The sequence below is a fragment of the Camelus bactrianus genome, chromosome 19 (assembly GCF_048773025.1).
Source record: "Camelus bactrianus isolate YW-2024 breed Bactrian camel chromosome 19, ASM4877302v1, whole genome shotgun sequence".
Taxonomy (NCBI): domain Eukaryota; kingdom Metazoa; phylum Chordata; class Mammalia; order Artiodactyla; family Camelidae; genus Camelus; species Camelus bactrianus.
In genome coordinates this window covers 24,425,121-24,442,268 of record NC_133557.1, presented here as the reverse complement: position 1 = coordinate 24,442,268, position 17,148 = coordinate 24,425,121, and the positions used below count along the sequence as shown (strand labels likewise).

General features: G+C 52.3%; 1 protein-coding gene across 2 annotated transcripts in view; it reads left to right on the top strand.

Annotated features, from left to right (window-relative positions):
- The first annotated feature begins 10,156 nt into the window (after positions 1-10,156).
- The window catches only part of NFATC2 (nuclear factor of activated T cells 2), a 146,418-nt gene continuing 139,426 nt past the window's right edge, over positions 10,157-17,148 (top strand). Inside the window, exon 1 of one of the 2 annotated variants that reach the window (XM_074347445.1) lies at positions 10,157-10,630. In XM_074347445.1, the coding sequence (XP_074203546.1) occupies positions 10,561-10,630 (70 nt within the window). In that variant the 5' untranslated portion in view covers positions 10,157-10,560. The remainder of the gene's footprint in view (positions 10,631-17,148) is intronic. The other variant, XM_074347446.1, reaches the window with a different exon arrangement.

Here is a 17,148-nt window from a genome sequence, read left to right as displayed (position 1 = left end):
AGAGGCCAGTGGCAGGCGGTGCCCTCTCTGCAGCCTTCCATTCACAGCTCCCATTTTGGTTTTTAATGAGTTTTGCTCTTAAAGCTGATTACAGTGCAATGTGGTACTGCCCGCCTGACTACAAATTGAGTCAGCGTCATGAAAAAGAATGACTTTGAGAGAATCTGGCCCACATGACTAATCCAGTAGACTGACATGTCTTTGCAGAAAGGAAGGAAGGAAGGAAAGAAGGAAGAGAGGGAGGAAGGAAAGCAGGAAAAAAGGAAGGCAGGCAGGCTTTATGGAACATAAACAGTCCCCAAGAAGTGATGTCTTTGGTTCCTGCTCCGAGGGGCCGGGTTCTATTTGGCGACCCTCTTCTTGATTCACCAGCTCAGGCAGGTCTCCCATACATGGAAGAGTGGGCTGCAGAAGGCACTTCTAAAGAAAGGTCAAATGGCTCCCAAAGAGGGCAGATTGAGGGCTCCTCTGGAGGACGTGGACCTCCCCACGTCTGTCTGCCTCTGGAAGAAGGTGCTATGCACATATGTGAGCTGGACAGTTTGGGGGTAAAGAGATGGAGAAATTGGATCCATTTGGCCCTGAAAACGAATACATCTGAAGTAGTGTTAAGTTCCTAGTTTCCCTCTAGAGCTGAGGTCAGCAAACTTTGTAAAGGGCCGGATAGTTGCTGTTTTCAGCTTTGCAGGCCATCCGGTCTCTGTGGCAGTTCCCTTGTACCACTTTACCTCTTCATGGAAACAGCCACAGACAATCTGTACAAAAATGTATATGGCTGTGTTCCAATAAAACTTTATTTATAAAAACAGGCAGTGGGCCAGATTTGGTAGTAGTTTGTCAACGCCTGACCTGGACCAAAGAAATTGTAGGACCAGGGAGACATTCACCATGCACCTGTGAGTCTACCTGCTTCCACATCTGTCACCCTGCACAGCTTGCGCTCCTCTAGGCTGGAGACCACGTCTTTTCTGTCTGTGTGGCAAGTGTGTGTTGACTGACTGACTGATCAGCTGGAGTGGGGGATGGAGGGACATGGCACACATGGCATGAGGAAAGCCCAGGGGATCCTGAGTGGCTGTGGCACCGCCTTTCTGCTCTGGGGTGAGACTTTTGTCCCCACAGAGGCAGGCGGCCCCAGAGCCTGCTCTCCTGGGCTGATCACCGCTCAGAACGCCGAGTGCCCCAGACTGAGAACGCTGCTCGCCCGCTTGGCAGCCCAGAGCCAGCTGACTGGGGTCTGGGCTGAGCTGTGTTTACCTTGGAAGGCCCGGCCTCTTTTGTAACACTCACCCATTGTTGCCAGGAGCCCCAAAATACCTTTATTAGTGGAAAACCAGGGATGGCCCCACAGAGAAATATTTTGACAAGCTCAGAGGAGCCAGCGGGAAGGCTCAGCACATCCTCAGGAAGCTGGGGCTTCTTATCTCCTGGGGAGCCCCCTGGGGGGAAAGGGCATCACGCTTCTCCTGGCCGGGTGCCCGCCCCACTTCCGCTCGGGGCCCCTGGGCAGGGCTTCCCAGGCTGAATTTGCTGAGGTGGCAATCTGCCCCGTGGCCTGGCCCGCACCCTACTCTACATGCAGCTCCCCAGGGCCCAGTGGCGTCATTCTGGGTTATCGCCCCATCTGGGCGTCTCCTTCATGGTCCACGTCCTCCAACTGCAAATGAAGGATTGAGCTGCCTCCAGACACTTTTCTGGGCTCCCAGGGGCCTACCAGTGTGCCGACTGGGAGAGGGAGGCTCTGACTGCTTTTCTAGCTCCTTGTCAAGACCAAAGGGCTCAGGTAAGGGCTGTCTCCCTACAGCTGCACTCACAGAGCCTAAGGTTTCCTAATACGTAGCAGGTGCTATTTTAAGTACCCTCGTGTGTGTTACCTCCTCACAATAGCGCTTCAACTGGGTAACGTTACCCCCATTTTGCTTTGAGGAAACCAAGGTACAGAGAAGTTAAGTAATTTGATTACAAAATTGCAGGGAAGCAGAGCTGGGATTTGCACCCAGGCCAGCTGGCTTTGGAGCCTGACTCTTTACCCCATCTATGGCCACCTTTCTGAAGTGCATATCTGATCATGTTCCTCTGTGTCTCTCTACCTGATGTCATTTTACTCTTAAAATAAAATCCATATTGGCTAGGATGCAAGTTTAGCTGTTGTACTGAAGATTCCCAAATAGCAATAGATTTAACAAGTTAAATATTTATTTTTCCCTTACAAAAGAACCCAGGTGAGAGGTCCAGGGTTGATATGAAGGCCCCATGATCCTTAGGGACCTGAGCTCCTTCCATCTGGCAGCTTTGTCTTCATTAACACAGTTTCTACCTCATGGCCCAAAATGGCTGCTTGAGCTCCTACCATCAAGCCCCTATTTTAGCAGGAAGAGGAGAAGGGAAAGTGAAGAGTAGTTCTGTCTCTTTAAAGGTTTGATTCCAGGCTCTTCTGCCATGTGACCTAGGGCAAGTCATTTAACATCTTTCATCATCTTTGAAAAACAATTTGAATTTCTTTCAAATGTGATGAGGATTGGATGAGTTAATACCTGTCAAACACTTGGAAAATGGCAAAGTGTAGAGTAAATACTCAATAAATTTCAGCAACTATTATTATTGATGCTGTTTAGACAACACTGTTTCTAAAGGTCCCCACCCCCCATGACTAGGTTATATTATTCTCTATGTGTTTTGTGGTTCCCCAAGCCTCTCCCATTGCAGCACTAGAACCCCACTTTGTAATACATGTTAACCTTTCTTGCCCCCACTGGATGGGGATTTCCCTGAAGACATTCATGGTCTGTCTTGTTTTCCCACTGTATCCCCCGCAGCAAGTTTAGGGCCACATGGCAGATGCCCAGAAAACTCATTGAATGTACGAAAGAGTGAATATTTTCAGTGACAGCAGGTTCACTATCATAGAGGATACCTCCTCAGGGCCTTTGCGCACGCTGTTCCCTCTGCTCTCTATGTGTTTACCCAGTTATCTGCACAGCCAGTTCTCGTCCTTCAGTTCTGCTTATGTCACCTCTTCAGTGAAGCCCTCCCTGACCACCCTGGCTAAACCTGGTTCTTTTCCCCATCCTTTTCTACCTTTTTGCTCCACTCTGTTTCTTGACACACATCATCACCCATCAGTGTTGTCTGTATTCATGTGTTCACTACTTATCTCCCCTCACAGGACTGTAAATCCAATAGGGACAGAGTTCTGCACCTGTTTTTCTCAGCTGCATCCCCAGTGCCCAGAATATTGCAGGCATGTGACAATGTTTGTTCAATGAATAAACAAAGCAACAAGATAGGCCAATTGATTTTTAAAATAGGAGGAGAAAAGTCCTAGGTCTACATACCTCAGTCCTTCGTTTAGCAAAAGAAAGGCTCAAATGGTTCAAGCTTAGCTCTCAGAAGAATGCAAACGAGATAAACCTTTCCTTCTTCCCGCCTTTCTTTTTCTTCTGCCCACAGAAGGAGGAAGGCAAGCCAAGCCGATTCCCTCTCTCTCCACGTCAGCTCTCCAGCTTCTAGGAAAAACTTCCCCACCTCTGAGGGCCCGGGGCATTCCGAGGGCTGCCGTTGGCCTCTGGTCACATCCCGGTGCAGCAGTCAGAGCAGCGCAGGGAGCCCCACAGAGGGGCAGGCTCTCCCTGGAAACTTGCTGTCAGCAGCCCGATGAGCTGGCAGGGAACGTCCGGGGTTCTCTCCAAATGCCTCGGAAATCTCCCTGTTGGGTCACATTCCGGCTTGGGGGACCCTGGGATTACCAGGGCTCTGGGTGGCAGCCAGCGGCTGATTGGGAGGTAGCAAGATTCAGCACTTCTGAGTTGGAAAAAGCGGTGCTGGGTATTATTTTGGGAACAGTCAGTCATGAGAACCTCCAAGAGCAGATCAGGGAGGCTATTAAAAGCAAGACAATGTATTTTGAAATGAACCAGGCTGGGGAGACACCTCGCTCCCTGCCACAGCCACAGAACTGGGAGTTCTTTCCGGATGAGGTGAACCTTTCCATCTCTTGGAAACGGGGAAAGCCTCTCCAGCTGCCCAGCCACCACCCCGTTCCTTCTTCCCTGCCAACCCAGCTGAGCATCTCATCTACCTCCTCAGCCATGTGATGGAGTGAGGGTCTCCCCACCAGCTGAGAAGGTGGCCAGACCCTCGGGCCTGCCTGCCATTCATTCAGTAAACACTGAGAGGACCCGGGAGTACGACGCCAGAGCCAGGCTGCCACTGTCCAGGTTCACGATCTGTCTGCTGCTTATTATCTGGGGACCTTGAGTTTCTCTGCCTCAGTTTCCTCACCTGCAAAATGGGGATCATAGTAGTCTTCCTCCTGTAGAGTTGTTGTGAGAATCAGATGAGTTAGTACAGGTGGAGTTCTTGTAAGAAAGCCTGTCATGTAGACATCACTCAGTAGAACTTGGTGGACACATGATAGGATGATTTACTGAGTACCCACCAGTTCCAGACATCATTCCAAGCCCCAAGTAAGACAGGCATGGTCCTCTTTTCCTAGTCTAGTGGGGAGATGAGTCATAACCAAGTAAACAAATAGATGAGACAATTTCATATTCTGTTATCCACTCAACAAACCTTTCTGAGATCCAGTCACATGCCAGGCATCATTTTTGGTGCTGAGGAGACCACAGTGAATAAAACAAAGCCCTGCCCTTGTGGAGTTTATATTTTAGTTGGGCACTGGGAGGTGGGGGACATGTAATACACAAGTGAACGTGTAATTTGTGGTAAGTGGTAAATGCTATACAGAAATACAGCAGGTGTTGTGACTGAGATTTGTGGGGTGGGGCTGGGCTTTAGGGAAGATTTTTGGGGCAGATTCTAGAGATGAGAGTCATGGAAGAACGCGTTCATAGGGTGACACTTGAACTGAAACGAAGAAGATGAAAGAAACAGGCATGAGAGACCGTGGGACAAAGGGTTCCAGGCAAAGAAGTAAGGAAGCACAAAAGCCACCACGTGGGACCAGGGAGGGAGGGAGGTGAGGCCGGAGCGGGCAGTGAATGGGAGAGGGAGGAAGATGAGACGGGACGGGGGGTAGGGCCGGGTCTTGGAGGCCATGGTCTTCGTTGTCCACTGTTCCCTCCAAACCTAGTGGCTTAAGGGAGCAAGTGTGTGATATCTCTGTGGGTCTGGAGCAGCTTAGCTGGTCGATGTGGCTGCATCGTCTGCAGTCTTGGATGTTGGTAGGAGGCCTCAGTGCCTCACCATGTGATCTCTCCAAAGGGCTGCTTGAGTGTCCCCACAGCATGGCATCCAAGAGAGCAAGGCAGAAGCCTTTCTTTTCTCACCTAGCCCCGGTAGTCGCAAGCCACCGTTCTTGCAATGTCCTAGTGTTGCACAGTGGGAGGGGACTGGCGCAGAACAGGAGTACCCAGGTGGGCACCGCTGGGACCTTCTGGGAGGCTAGCTGTGAGCCGTGGTGAGGCATCTGGACTGGATTCTGAGAGGATGGGAAACCTCTAAGGTGGCATCTGTGGTTGATCCGAGCCCTTGCACACCTGCTGCACGTAGCGGTGGATGATAGTGACTTCAGTGCCCTCAGCGAGCGCGTCCTGTGCCCCAGGCCCTGCACTTCACGCAGCGTTGTTAGACACAATGTCACCAGACTCTCATGTCTCACTAAGAGGCTGATGAAACTCCCCCAAAGAAATGCCATCCAGGGCAAGACCCGGAGGCGGGTGGAATAACCCACGCAGAGACAGAAGAGCGGCGGTGGGGGAGAGAGAAAGCGGCCTGGTGGAAGGCCGTCAGCGAGGAAGGGTTCGGGGGCTCCGAGCACACCTGGAGGCAGGGTCATGGCATTCAAGGGTGTAAGAGGCGAGCAACGAGGCTGGCAGGGGTGGTATAAATTTGATAGGCTGTCGTAGGCAAATATGGAATTCTGAACTTTATCCTGAAGGTAATTATAACGCAGTGGAGAGTTGTGAGCAGGGGAGAGTGACATGCTCAGATGTCCCTGTGAAATTCTAAAGTTTAGGAAAGATGTTTCAGGACAGAGTGGACCTAAGAGGGGCACAGGAGAGAGTGGCGAGGAACACTGGGGGTCCCCAGGAGGGAGATATGGGGGTGCCCTGCAAGGCTGGGAACGTGGGGAGGAAGAGTGGGGTTGGGATTTTTAGGAGGGAAGATGTGGCCGCAGAAAGGGAGGATGGAGTCAGAGTGGCAACTGCAAGGTAGAGGCCCCCGGTCGGAGTCACCAGGCCCCCAGGGCACCCTCCCACGGCTCCGAGGGCGCTTGCGGTCCCTCAGACAATTTCTGCTTCTGCCCCTTGGCATTGCGGCAACCTTGTCAACCAAGCAAGGCCAGGCCACGTCTTCCAGTTGTCCTCTGACCCCGCTCCTCAGTCCGAGCCAAGTGCATGGAGTAAGCCAGGAAGTGATGAGCTATTTGACAGGGAGTGTCTCAGAGCAACCGAGATGACAGTGAGAGGCAGTGTTGCCTGGTGGCTCAGAACCTGGGCTCTATAGCCCGGTGGTTCGGGTTCAGATCCCACCTCTGCCACTTACTTGCTGTGCAACCTAGAGCAAGCTGCATAACCTCTCTGTGCTGCAGTTTCCTCCTCTGTAAACTGATGATCATAGGGTTGCTGAGAGGACCCAAGGAGTTCATGCCTGCCCCACAGCCAGGACTCGGTAAATGTTCACGTGATGGAGAGACCGGTTAACCCTCACCGTTCTGGTTTTCATAACCCTGAGTCTGTCCCACCTCCTGTGCTTGAGACATGGGGGCGTCCAGACCACCTCCAACTGCTGTCTACCTTCCAGCCAGGAGGGGGTTGGCGGTCAAGGTGACCAACAGGTGAGGATGACGCTTGGGCTGTAATTGCAGTGAGGGGACCAGTGAGCGCCCTCAAAGCTGCCCACATCCTCTTCAACATCCCTGGTGTCGGATCAGCTGTTTGGGCAGCACCAGTAAGTGATGTCTCAGCAGAAATGCCCGCGTTTCTTATTTATGAGACTGTCGGAGGGAAGAGATTCTAATAAAAGGCTTCCCCGGTGATTCAAGGTCTCCTTCAGCCCAGATGTCTTGCAGTCTCCCTGGACCTTTCTCCCCATGGCCACCTGGACGCCTTCTATTTGCTTTGATTTAGCTTCTCTTTCGCTTTTTCCTCATGTGCTGGAGCGTTCCCACCCCAGCTGAGAGCTTCTATTTTGGGGAGTTTTCGTGGATAATTTAGTGGGCGGAAGCTCCCCACCCAGCCCCCCCTCCCCGGAGCATCCCTTAAAAAAAGGGAGAGTGCTCGAGAGAAGTGAAAAACAGTGGGTGGTTCAGTTCAAAAGGACAAAATATTTCTTGCCCTGGCACTGGGAGAGGAAAGAAATTGTCTGAGGAACCGAAGAGCAGCTAAACTAAGAAGCCGAAAGCTGCAGCCCATAAGGGCAAATTAGGTGACTCAGCGGCGACTCCCCCGGCTCCAGTCCTTGTAGTATATTAATGCGCTTTAAAAGGGAAAAATGCTTAACGGTGACAAAGAGGGGGCTCTATAAAAACGTGGCTAATGCTTTTTCTCCAGAGTTCCAAAAGGCGTCCCCCTCCCAGCAGCGCCGGGCACCTGTGGAGATCAGGACTCACCCCCGAGGCCTGAGCCTGGGTGGGACTGAGTCTAAAATTATCCCCGATAATGAGTCTGGCAGAGGAGGGCCCAGCCTGCTCGTTTCCTGCCTTGCTTCTGGCCTCTAAGACCTCGGCTCCCAGGGAGGCCTCTGGGAGGCAGGGGGCTGTGGTGCCAAGAACGTGGGCTTTGTGGCCAAAGAGATTTGGGTTCCAATCTGGACTGGGTGTGTGAACATCAACTCACGGAGCCTCAGTTTGCTCATCTGTAAACAGGGCTCCCAGCATCAGGCTGGGTGGGAGGGTGAAATGAACTAGATCTTGCCAAGGGGCAACTTCATGCCCCGGATGTAACAGTGTGTAATAAAGGGAAGCCTGCAGCTGAAGGGCATGGACTGCAGGGTCAGTCTGAGTCCTGGCTTAATCACGACTCACTCCCTGAGTGTGGGAAGGCTTTTATTACATGCCTTACTGTCTTTGGTATCTCATGTCGACATCAGCTCCGAGGAAGGCACTCAGACCGTCCCCATTTGACTGTGCGGGTCAGCACCTCCGGGCCAGAGCTGAGAAGCTGCTTCCAGAGCCTTCCCTTTATCCTGCCTCTTGGGCTGCCCAAGCCCATATTGCCCTATAGAACTTTCTACAGTGATGGGTGTTCTCTTCTGTGCTGTCCAACTCAGTAGGCGCTAGCAACAGGTGGCTTGTGAGCACTTGAAATGTGGCTTGTGCACCAAAGTACCGACTTTCACCTTTTATTTAATTGTTAATTACTTTAAATTTAAAGAGCTGCATGTGGCTAGTGGCTACCCTACTGCACAGTGCTGGGCTATCCCCCCCCCTTCCCCAGCCCAGTGTCAGTGTATCACCTTGTAGGGGGCAAGGGCAGGCATTTATCGAGGTCCCTGGCTCAGGGCTTGGCACATAGTAGGTGTGCTGAGTTCGAGGCTGCTCTTCAGAACCTTGCTGTGTATGGTGGCTGGTGGCTGTCTTCAGAGACAATGGTTTGTAGCCTTGTTTGCTGTGTGGATCAGGGCAGAGGGAGTTGAGTGCTGAGTTTCATTCATGCCCCAAATGGTCAGCTTGTCCCAGCTTGGCCAAGACGTCCCCAGTTTCAAAACTGAAGGTCTTGCACCCCGGGAGCCCCCTCAATCCCAGGCAAACCAGGGTGGCTGGTCACCCTGTTCTTACCTCAGATAATGGGGTACAGAGTTCTCAGGGGAACTCTCCATAGGGGTTCCTGAAAAGAATCTCCCCCACAGCTTTCCAGGCTGCACTGCATTATTTGCCAACGAAACCAGAAGGCAAGTCATCTGCCTCGGTTTCCCTTTTGGACAGTGGAGGGAGGGTTCCCCTGCTTGTAGGGTGGCTGCAGGGAGTTTAAGGTAAGGTAGTATGAAACTCGGGGTACAGCAGGTGGGCAGATACGGCTGCTCTTTGCGGGAACAGCGTCACTCAAGCTGGAGGCCCCCCTGGCAGAAGCAGGCTCTGAGGGGAGGGGGTGGGCGAGGCCGGGGGAGCAGTGGAGGGCTTTTCCCAGTTACTGTTCGTGAGACAGCATCTCACAGGAGCGGTCCTGTCTGAGAGCCCAGCAAGGCTCTTGTGGGCCAAGGCGTGGAATACAGCGTGGTCCCACTGATGCAGCCAGCTCCTCTCAGTGCCTCTTACATTTCAAGTCTGTCTGTCAGAAAGTGGGGAGGGGCTGATGAGTCACCAGCCCTGGTGCTCCCCGCAGTTTGAGCAGAGCCACAACAGTGTCTGAAATGGCCATTTTCAAAGCGGGCTTTATCTGTGGGCCCCAATTTCCCACCCTGCGTGCAGGTGAAGCGGCCATTCCAGGGTGAGTTCGGAAGGAGCATGTTGACAGCAGCAGCTCTCCCCCTCCCCGCCGGCCTTCCGGGGTCTGTGGCCCATTGATGGGAGCCACGCGTGGCATCCCACGGACCTTCTCCTGGACACTGTGCAGAGTTCATGACATCCCTTCCCTTTATTTTCCTGTTTATTCAGAGCGTGTGTAAACACATGGGTTGCCTGGTTTCGGCGTCTCTTTGGCCATTTCATTATTGCTGGAGCCTCTGAGCATCACTGGAAACCTTGGGTTTTCTAAATGAATCTAAAAATAGACCTCTTTGAAAAAAAATCTTGGAGAGTTGACACAAGGCACCGTTATTTATTTCTTTTCCCTCCTCCCCCTCCCCCTCCCTCCTCCTCCCCACCAGCCCTGAGCACAAGAAATCTGGGCAGCCAGAGGCCCCCAGAGACTGGGAAGGGCCCCTGGGTCAGTGTCCAGGGCCCGCGACCACCGAAGGTGTTGGTGTGGGACCCTCAGTGACTTTGTCTGGGAGATGCCCGTTTGGAAAACGGGGGATGTGGGGGGACTCGGGAGCCTTGGGCAAGATTTATGCAAAGCTGCAGCGGGCTAGGGAAGGCACTGGCTGGGGCAATCCTTGCAAACAGCCGCCTGGAGCTCCTGCAAGGCCGACTTGGACACTCCCACGCCCCCACCCCCTTCTCTTCGCCGTCGCCCGCATCGCTCCCTCTCCCTGACTTTTCTCCCGAACAATCAGGGACTTGTGCTGGCGGCCGAGGGAGCCACGGAGCTGGCTGGCCGAGGAGGAGGCGACGTCATGGATTCCTGAGTGTGAAGTTTGCAGGAAAGCCCTTAGTTTTGGAGATGGACGGGATCCAGTGGTTTCCATGGCGCTGGATAAACAGGAGGAAACAGTGAGGGAATCCCGTTATTTTACTGCATTGAAAGCCTATAAACACGGAGCGCGGGGAAGGAAGTCGCGTTCCCTCTCGAGTAAGCCCGAGCGCCGAGCCGCGCCGACTCCGCCGTGCCGGGAGCCGGGAGCCGGGAGGCGGGCGGCGCGCAGCTCCCGGGCCGCTCACAGGCTCCTCGGCCAGGGCAGCCCCGCGAGCATGCTTTAGAGAGGACGGCGCCCCCTTGGCTCCTGGTCTACCCAAACAGACCCCTCTCACCCCGCGCGCCAAGCCCCCATCCCCTCCAGATGCAGAGAGAGGCTGCGTTCAGACTGGGGCACTGCCATCCCCTCCGCATCATGGGGTCTGTGGACCAAGGTAACTGACTCGCCCTCTATTCCGGCCGCTTCCTCCTCCCGCCTCCCAGCCCTTTCCCTTCTGCTCTTTTCCCGGGCAGGGCTTTCAGCTCCTGGCTGAGGTCGTGGGGAGGCCCGGGGACTCCGGTTTCCCAGGGCGCACAGGTAGCGTGGCGGGCCGGGAGGAGAGGCGCCCTCGCCCTGGCCAAGGAGGGGAGACGGGGGAGCCGACTTCAGACCGCATCACGCGGGGGCAGTGAAGTGTCCCCAGGCGGGATTCCCCAGGCCAGTCTGTCACAAGGATTGTCCCCTCCATGGGACACCGGGAGGGATTCTCGCTACTAACCGCGGGCTGCTTAACCATTTCCGCGCTCGGCTTTTGACAGCAGATGCCAGTCAGCTGTATTATTATTATTACATTCTTACCATCATCATGTAGCTTTTTTTTTTTTTTCTTTTAGGAGAACAGGCTTGGCATTTTACTATCTAGTAAGTCTAGTAATGAAGACTTTGCTTTTTAACAGTTACAGCAACAGATGCTCTGGGACATTTAAACAATTCTCTTTCCCCTTTTTGATGTGCCTGATGGATACAGTCCTCCAGCTCCCCCTTTAAAGTGCAATGTACCATCAGTTTGTTTTGCGATCTGATTACACTCTACTTTTTGTGTTTCTGTCTCTTTTTCCCTCCTCTTGGAGTTAGCCCTGGAATCATGCTACTTGGATCTTATGGGAGGGGCTTAACATACACGAATATGATATGAAAATATCCCATCTGGTTGGGATTGTGGAGGGGTGTCGGCTGTACACTAATGAATCGGGCTTTAAAGGTGGATACCGGGCGATGTGATGTGTTTTTCAGAGGCCAGACCTGCGAATAGCGGGGGGCACTGCCCAGAGGGCAGGGCTGCAAGAGTTAAATGGAATAAATATGCGTAGGAGGAGTTAGCCTCGTGTCATAAAATCAGAGCTGAATGTAGGTTTTGTGCTCTGCGTGGCTGATTAAAGTTCTAGGGGGGAAGAAATGACAATTTCAGTAAATAAACCTGAGAGTTTTTCTTTCTTTCTTTCTTTTTTGAAAACCGGAGTGGGGCCAAATGCCTCGGGTTAGGTAAATGGTGTGCTTTCCCACAGCGGACCTCAGTGACACGTATTTTTAGCTGAGTTGCACTTTTGAAAGCAGGACCCGGCCAGCACTTTGAATGTTTTAACTGGTACCAGTTTATCCTGTCCTCTGCTAGTGGTCAAGCCTATGACATAATGGCCAAAAAATATTACTAATATTGCATCATCTGTAAAAATGATGCTTTGAGACAGGCAACAGATATATTAAGGACGCGAATGAGTTTTTACTGTCATATATACTGCAACACAGTGTTTGATGTTATGATGTGGGGGTGGGGGCACAGACTAATGCCAAGTTTAGCTCTATTTGGAAAAAGAGACAAGAGTGCTTGGAAGAGAAACTGGGCTTCTGTTTTACTGTGTGATCTAGCAGAAGCCTCGCATGTCGTTGAGGCTGCAACACCTCTGCTCCGGGTTTATGAACGTCAACTCGCTCAAGGTTTGGAGTCTGTGTATTTTGTGTGTGCATGTGCATCGCCTAGCCTCCCCAGCCCACGCTCATGTGTGCAGGGATTGCGAGTATGTGCGTGCCAGTGTGTGTGTACACATGTGGGAGACAGGGCACCACATTGTTCCCGGCAAACGACACTTGGCATGCCAGAGCCACTGGGCACAGAGAATGCAATTCCAGGCATCAAAGGCAGCTGGCATGAGAGGCGCTTCAATTGTGCCCTGCATCGGGGTCTCCTGAGGGGAACTGAATGTCCCTTTGAACTCCAGCCCTACCATGAGCCTAGGGACAGACAGATCTGAAGGGTGCATGCCGATGGGTGGGGTCATTAAATAGCGAATAGAAATATTTGCATGGTAAGAAAATACTGACCTTGCTGTGCAGTTTTGGGTCGAGGCCCTGGGAAAAGAGGTGTGTTCGGTTTTATCTGAAGTGGGGTGATGGAAAGTATTTCAGGAATAAACAAACCCAGGGTGATCTCTGCTCACTCCCAGACCCAAACTCCCTGCCTTCTCCCTGGGGTAGAATTTCTGCCTGGCTGCATTGCAGCTGTGTGATCTTGGGTAAGTGACTTCACCTCTCTGTGCCTCAGTTTCCACATCTGTAAAATGGAGCCAATAATGATGTCTCCCTGGCTGTGAGAGTCAGTGAGGTAGCACACAGAGAGTGCATCTAAAATGCTGATGTGCTTCTAGTCAATCCTGGAGAAACATTAGCTGCAATTCCTATTAAAAGATACAAAACAGTAACTTACGATGATGTAGAAACTGGATTTCACAGCAAACATTCTTTGAAGAGATGCAGGACTTTAAACCTCCCAAGGTACTTTTTTTTAACTTATTAGAGCTTCTCAGTGACACAGGTTGGGCCAAGATTATGGCGTGTGAAGCTTCCATTTCATCATCTGCAAAAGGAAATAATGATAGTGCGGACCTCACAGGGGTGTCACGAGCCTTGTATGAAGTCACGCATATAAAGCGCTTCCCTCTGTGCTTAACATGCAGTTAGCACACACTGGATGCGACAGTTGAGGACGATGAGAGCCAGCTTCGCGCAGAGTCATACTGTAAGTTGGTAGCACAACGCCTGGCCCACGGTGAGGCCTCTGCTCCGGTGCCATGGGGCTGGGACAGACGATGAGCACTGACTGGGAGCGGCAGGGCTGGGTGTTTTACAAGTATTAAGTCTTTTCATCATCAGGGCCACTGTACAGGGTATGCGCTATAATCACTGTTTCCTTCATGGAGGAGGGGAGTGAGGCACAGAGAGGGGCGGTACTGGCCCAGTGCCACCCAGCAGGGAAGTGGTGGAGGCTGTAATTTGAACCCAGGCTCTTGACCGTATGCTCTGCTGTCCCTGGAACTTACTCATATTATCATAATTTTCTATCACACCATTTGACAGATGAGGAAACTGAGGCAGACCAGAACCCGGTCCTGGGCTCTTCTGCCAACACTACGTTGTTCCTTGACAAACCCAGGAGGAGAAAAAGAGAAGTGTGGGAGGATGTGGAGGGTACAAACATCATTGTTAGAGATGGGGAAACTGAGGCAGCAGCTGATTCGTCCTGAGCGAGCCAGGGAGGGATCCTTGCCTTCTCAGGAAAACAAAAGCACAGCGTTTCCACTTCCTCTAGGGCAGGAAACATCCCCAGGAGCTTTCTATCCACACAACAGAGACCCCTCCCAGGTCCCCTCCTGGCTGAGCCCCTCCCTTGCTACCCCAATGGCTCCTCCTCCAGCAAGACCGCCTGGTCTCTCCTTCTCTTCCCAGAACTTCAGAGAGAATCACTCTTTTCCCCAGATATTCCTCCGACTGCTCTTATGAAGAGCTTCCCTTCCCTGGATTGTAAGTCCTCTGAGGACAGGGCCAAGTCTCCCGCTTCCGTGAATCTCCAGCAGGTCCCAGGCAACATGTCTGCCCCCAGGGCCAACAGCTTGAGATCTGAGTGAAAGGGTCAACTCTTGGCTCTTTTACTTGCTGGTTGCACAACCTCGTGCAAGCAGATTCACTCTCCTGTGCCTCAGTTTCCCCATGTATCAAAAAGTGACGGTAATACTGTTCAGAGTAACGCTTAATATATTTAACAGTTGAGTATCAGCCAATCAGAACAGCAGAAGCAGGGTCCCAAGGGACTCCCCTGCTGGGCCAGCCTTTAACCCTTTATTTGCTGAATTGAAGGGAGGGTCCCAAGCAGCAGAGGCTCTTGTGGGGGATGACATCAATCATTTACCAATCTATGGAGGGTTTTAATTTTTTAATGAACGATATGAACTTGCTTAAAGTACCCACTTAATTAATAATTGCTGTCATTATTACTGTACAATTTGGTAATTCAGTATTGCCTCCTTTCCCCCCTCCCCCAAAATTCCAACCTGAAAAACCAACCAATTACCAAGTCCTTCTCCACACATATTCTCAACGGTTAGCTCTCACTTACTGTGCAAGTCAGTGACTGAGGATTTCACACCTTACCTGGGAGAAGCCAGGCAGGTACCTATTTTTGTTCCTTTGCTAGAACAGGAATTTGAGACTCTGACTACCCAGACCGGGTTGGAGGCCTCCTCTGGGCTCCTGGGCCACCCCCCTGTGCCGCCTCCTCCCCTTCTCTGGTGCTCATCACACTCGTGGTCATGGTCCACGCCATGTCCATGTCCTCCTCCAGACCTGAACTCCAGGAATCAGAAACCACCACTGTCTTTTTCCCCTCTGTGGCCCAGTGCCTGAAACAGTGCCTGGTCCTTAATAGATGCTCAGTACTTTTTTTGTTAAATGGATGGAGGAATGAATGAATGAATGATGCACAGTAGGGGTGATGCTACCTGTTAAGGGCACAGAATTAAGGCTAGAACTCTGAAGTGCTGTGCCATCTTTCTGGCTCACACACGCCTGCCTCCTTTTGACAGTGACGGTGGTTTTGACTTCCACATTTTCCCACGAAGGGCTTGTGACTTAAGCAGGCTTCCTCCCGAGTCACCCAGCAGGCATACGCTTTCACACTGTTGTCAGGATGAGTCAGCCCCCAACAACAACAACAACAACAACAACAACAACAACAACAACAACAACAAGAGCCAACAACGATGACCATGACAGCTGCCACCACTTACTGAGTGCCACCTATCTGCCGGGCAGCATCCCCATGGCTCTCCACCTTGTCTGTCCTCAACCAGCCAGGTATGACCCCATCTTGCACAGGGAGGGGTAGCCGCCCCCTCCCGTCACGAATTGCGAAGCCGGTACCAATCCCATTCCACCATGATGCTCCCTGTTAGGCTGAATAATCTTAGCAAGAAGGCGATCTGTCTTCCAGACTGGACACGTACCGTAGGGCCCTGCACTTTGCACAGATATGATCTCAGTGGAGTCTCACGAAATGACCTGAGAGGTTGGAACTGGGTGTGATCCTCCCGTTTAGAGGAGGAAACCAAGACAGTGAGTGGACAAGGCCTTGAGAGGACAGAGCCGGTGCCAGAAGCTCGCCATTTAAGAGCTACCTGGTCCTCTCTCTCCTGCCTCCCTTAGATCTTGCCGTGGGGGTTCTCCTGCCTTCCACATTGCCTCTCTGGGCCACTCGCGGCTTCTGGGAACCCCATTCCCTCCCTTTCCGGTTCTCTCCAGTGCAGCAGACCTGCCCAGAGGCGCATTTCCTCAAAGCCTCTCTCAGTAGCCGAGACCCAACTGGGGGCTTCTTTGGCCTGATGCTCCAACACTTCCCTCCCAGCACCGCCACTGCTGTCGGCAGCCCGTGCCTGTCCTTGTTCCCTTGCTCTGTGGCACCTGCTGTTCAGTCCCCCTCCCCCGCCTTGGCTGTGCCAGTCTTTACACCTGGGGTCCCTGCTCCTGTTTTTCACATCTTTCTTCAAGGCCCAGCTCATTTCCATGTCCTCTTAGAAGCCCCTTGACCGTTTAATTCATTTTTATCAACATTGTAAGAGCATCTACTACGTGCCAGTTACCCTCCAAGACGCCAGGAATAAGTGAACAAGACCGGCAGCATCTGCTCTCACGAGGCAAACTCTGAGCCGGCACACTGGGAGTATCCAAGAAAATCTAGACCGGAGCTCAACGCTGGAGACCACAGTAGGAGAAGAGGGTTACGAATGACGGGTGTAGACGTGTGAGTGTGTGAGCATGAGTGAGTGTGAGCGTATGCGTGGTGCGTGGGTGTACTGGTTTCCTGTGGCTGCCATCACGATTACCACAAACTGGGTGGCTGAAAACAACTGTGATCTCTCCTCTCGCAGTTTCATAGACTAAACGTGTGAAACCAAGGTTTCGGCAGGGCCACGGCCTCTCGGCTCTAGGGCAGGGTCCTTGCTTGGCTGTTTTAGCTTCTGGTGGCTCGTGGCGAGACTTGGTGCTCCTTGGCTTGTGGACACATCCCTTGAGTCTCTACCTCGGTCTTCTTCCTGTGTGTACGTGTGTTCTCTCCTCCTCTTGTAAGGACACCAGTCGTTAGATTAGAGCCCTTAGCTCTAGTGACCGCAGCTTAACTTGATCACATCTGCAAAGGCCCGGTGTCCACGTGAGATCACGCTCACAGGCACCTGAGGTGAGGACTTGAACATATTTTAGAGGAGGGACGTGTTCAACCCGCAATAGTAGGGGTTGCCCATTCACACTGGATGGTCCCTTCCTCTCTAAAGACATGTCTTATTCATCGACCTCTGAATGGTGAGGGGCCTGCCTGTCCAGGGTCTGGGGGACAAGCACCCCAGGCAGAAGGAACAGTGAGTGCAAAGGTCCTGAGGTGAGACACGTGCTTGGGACAGTCAGTGAACAGCAAGACCAGTGTGGCTGGGACAGAAAGGGCAGGGGGAGTGTGGTAGGGGATCCCGCAAGCGAGCCAGGGCAGGGTCCAGCAGGATCTCATGAGCAGTTTGAAGTTCATTCTCATGATAATGGGGAGGCACTGGGAGAATCTGAAGCAGCAGAGGGTGTGCTCTCATTAATCTTTTCATA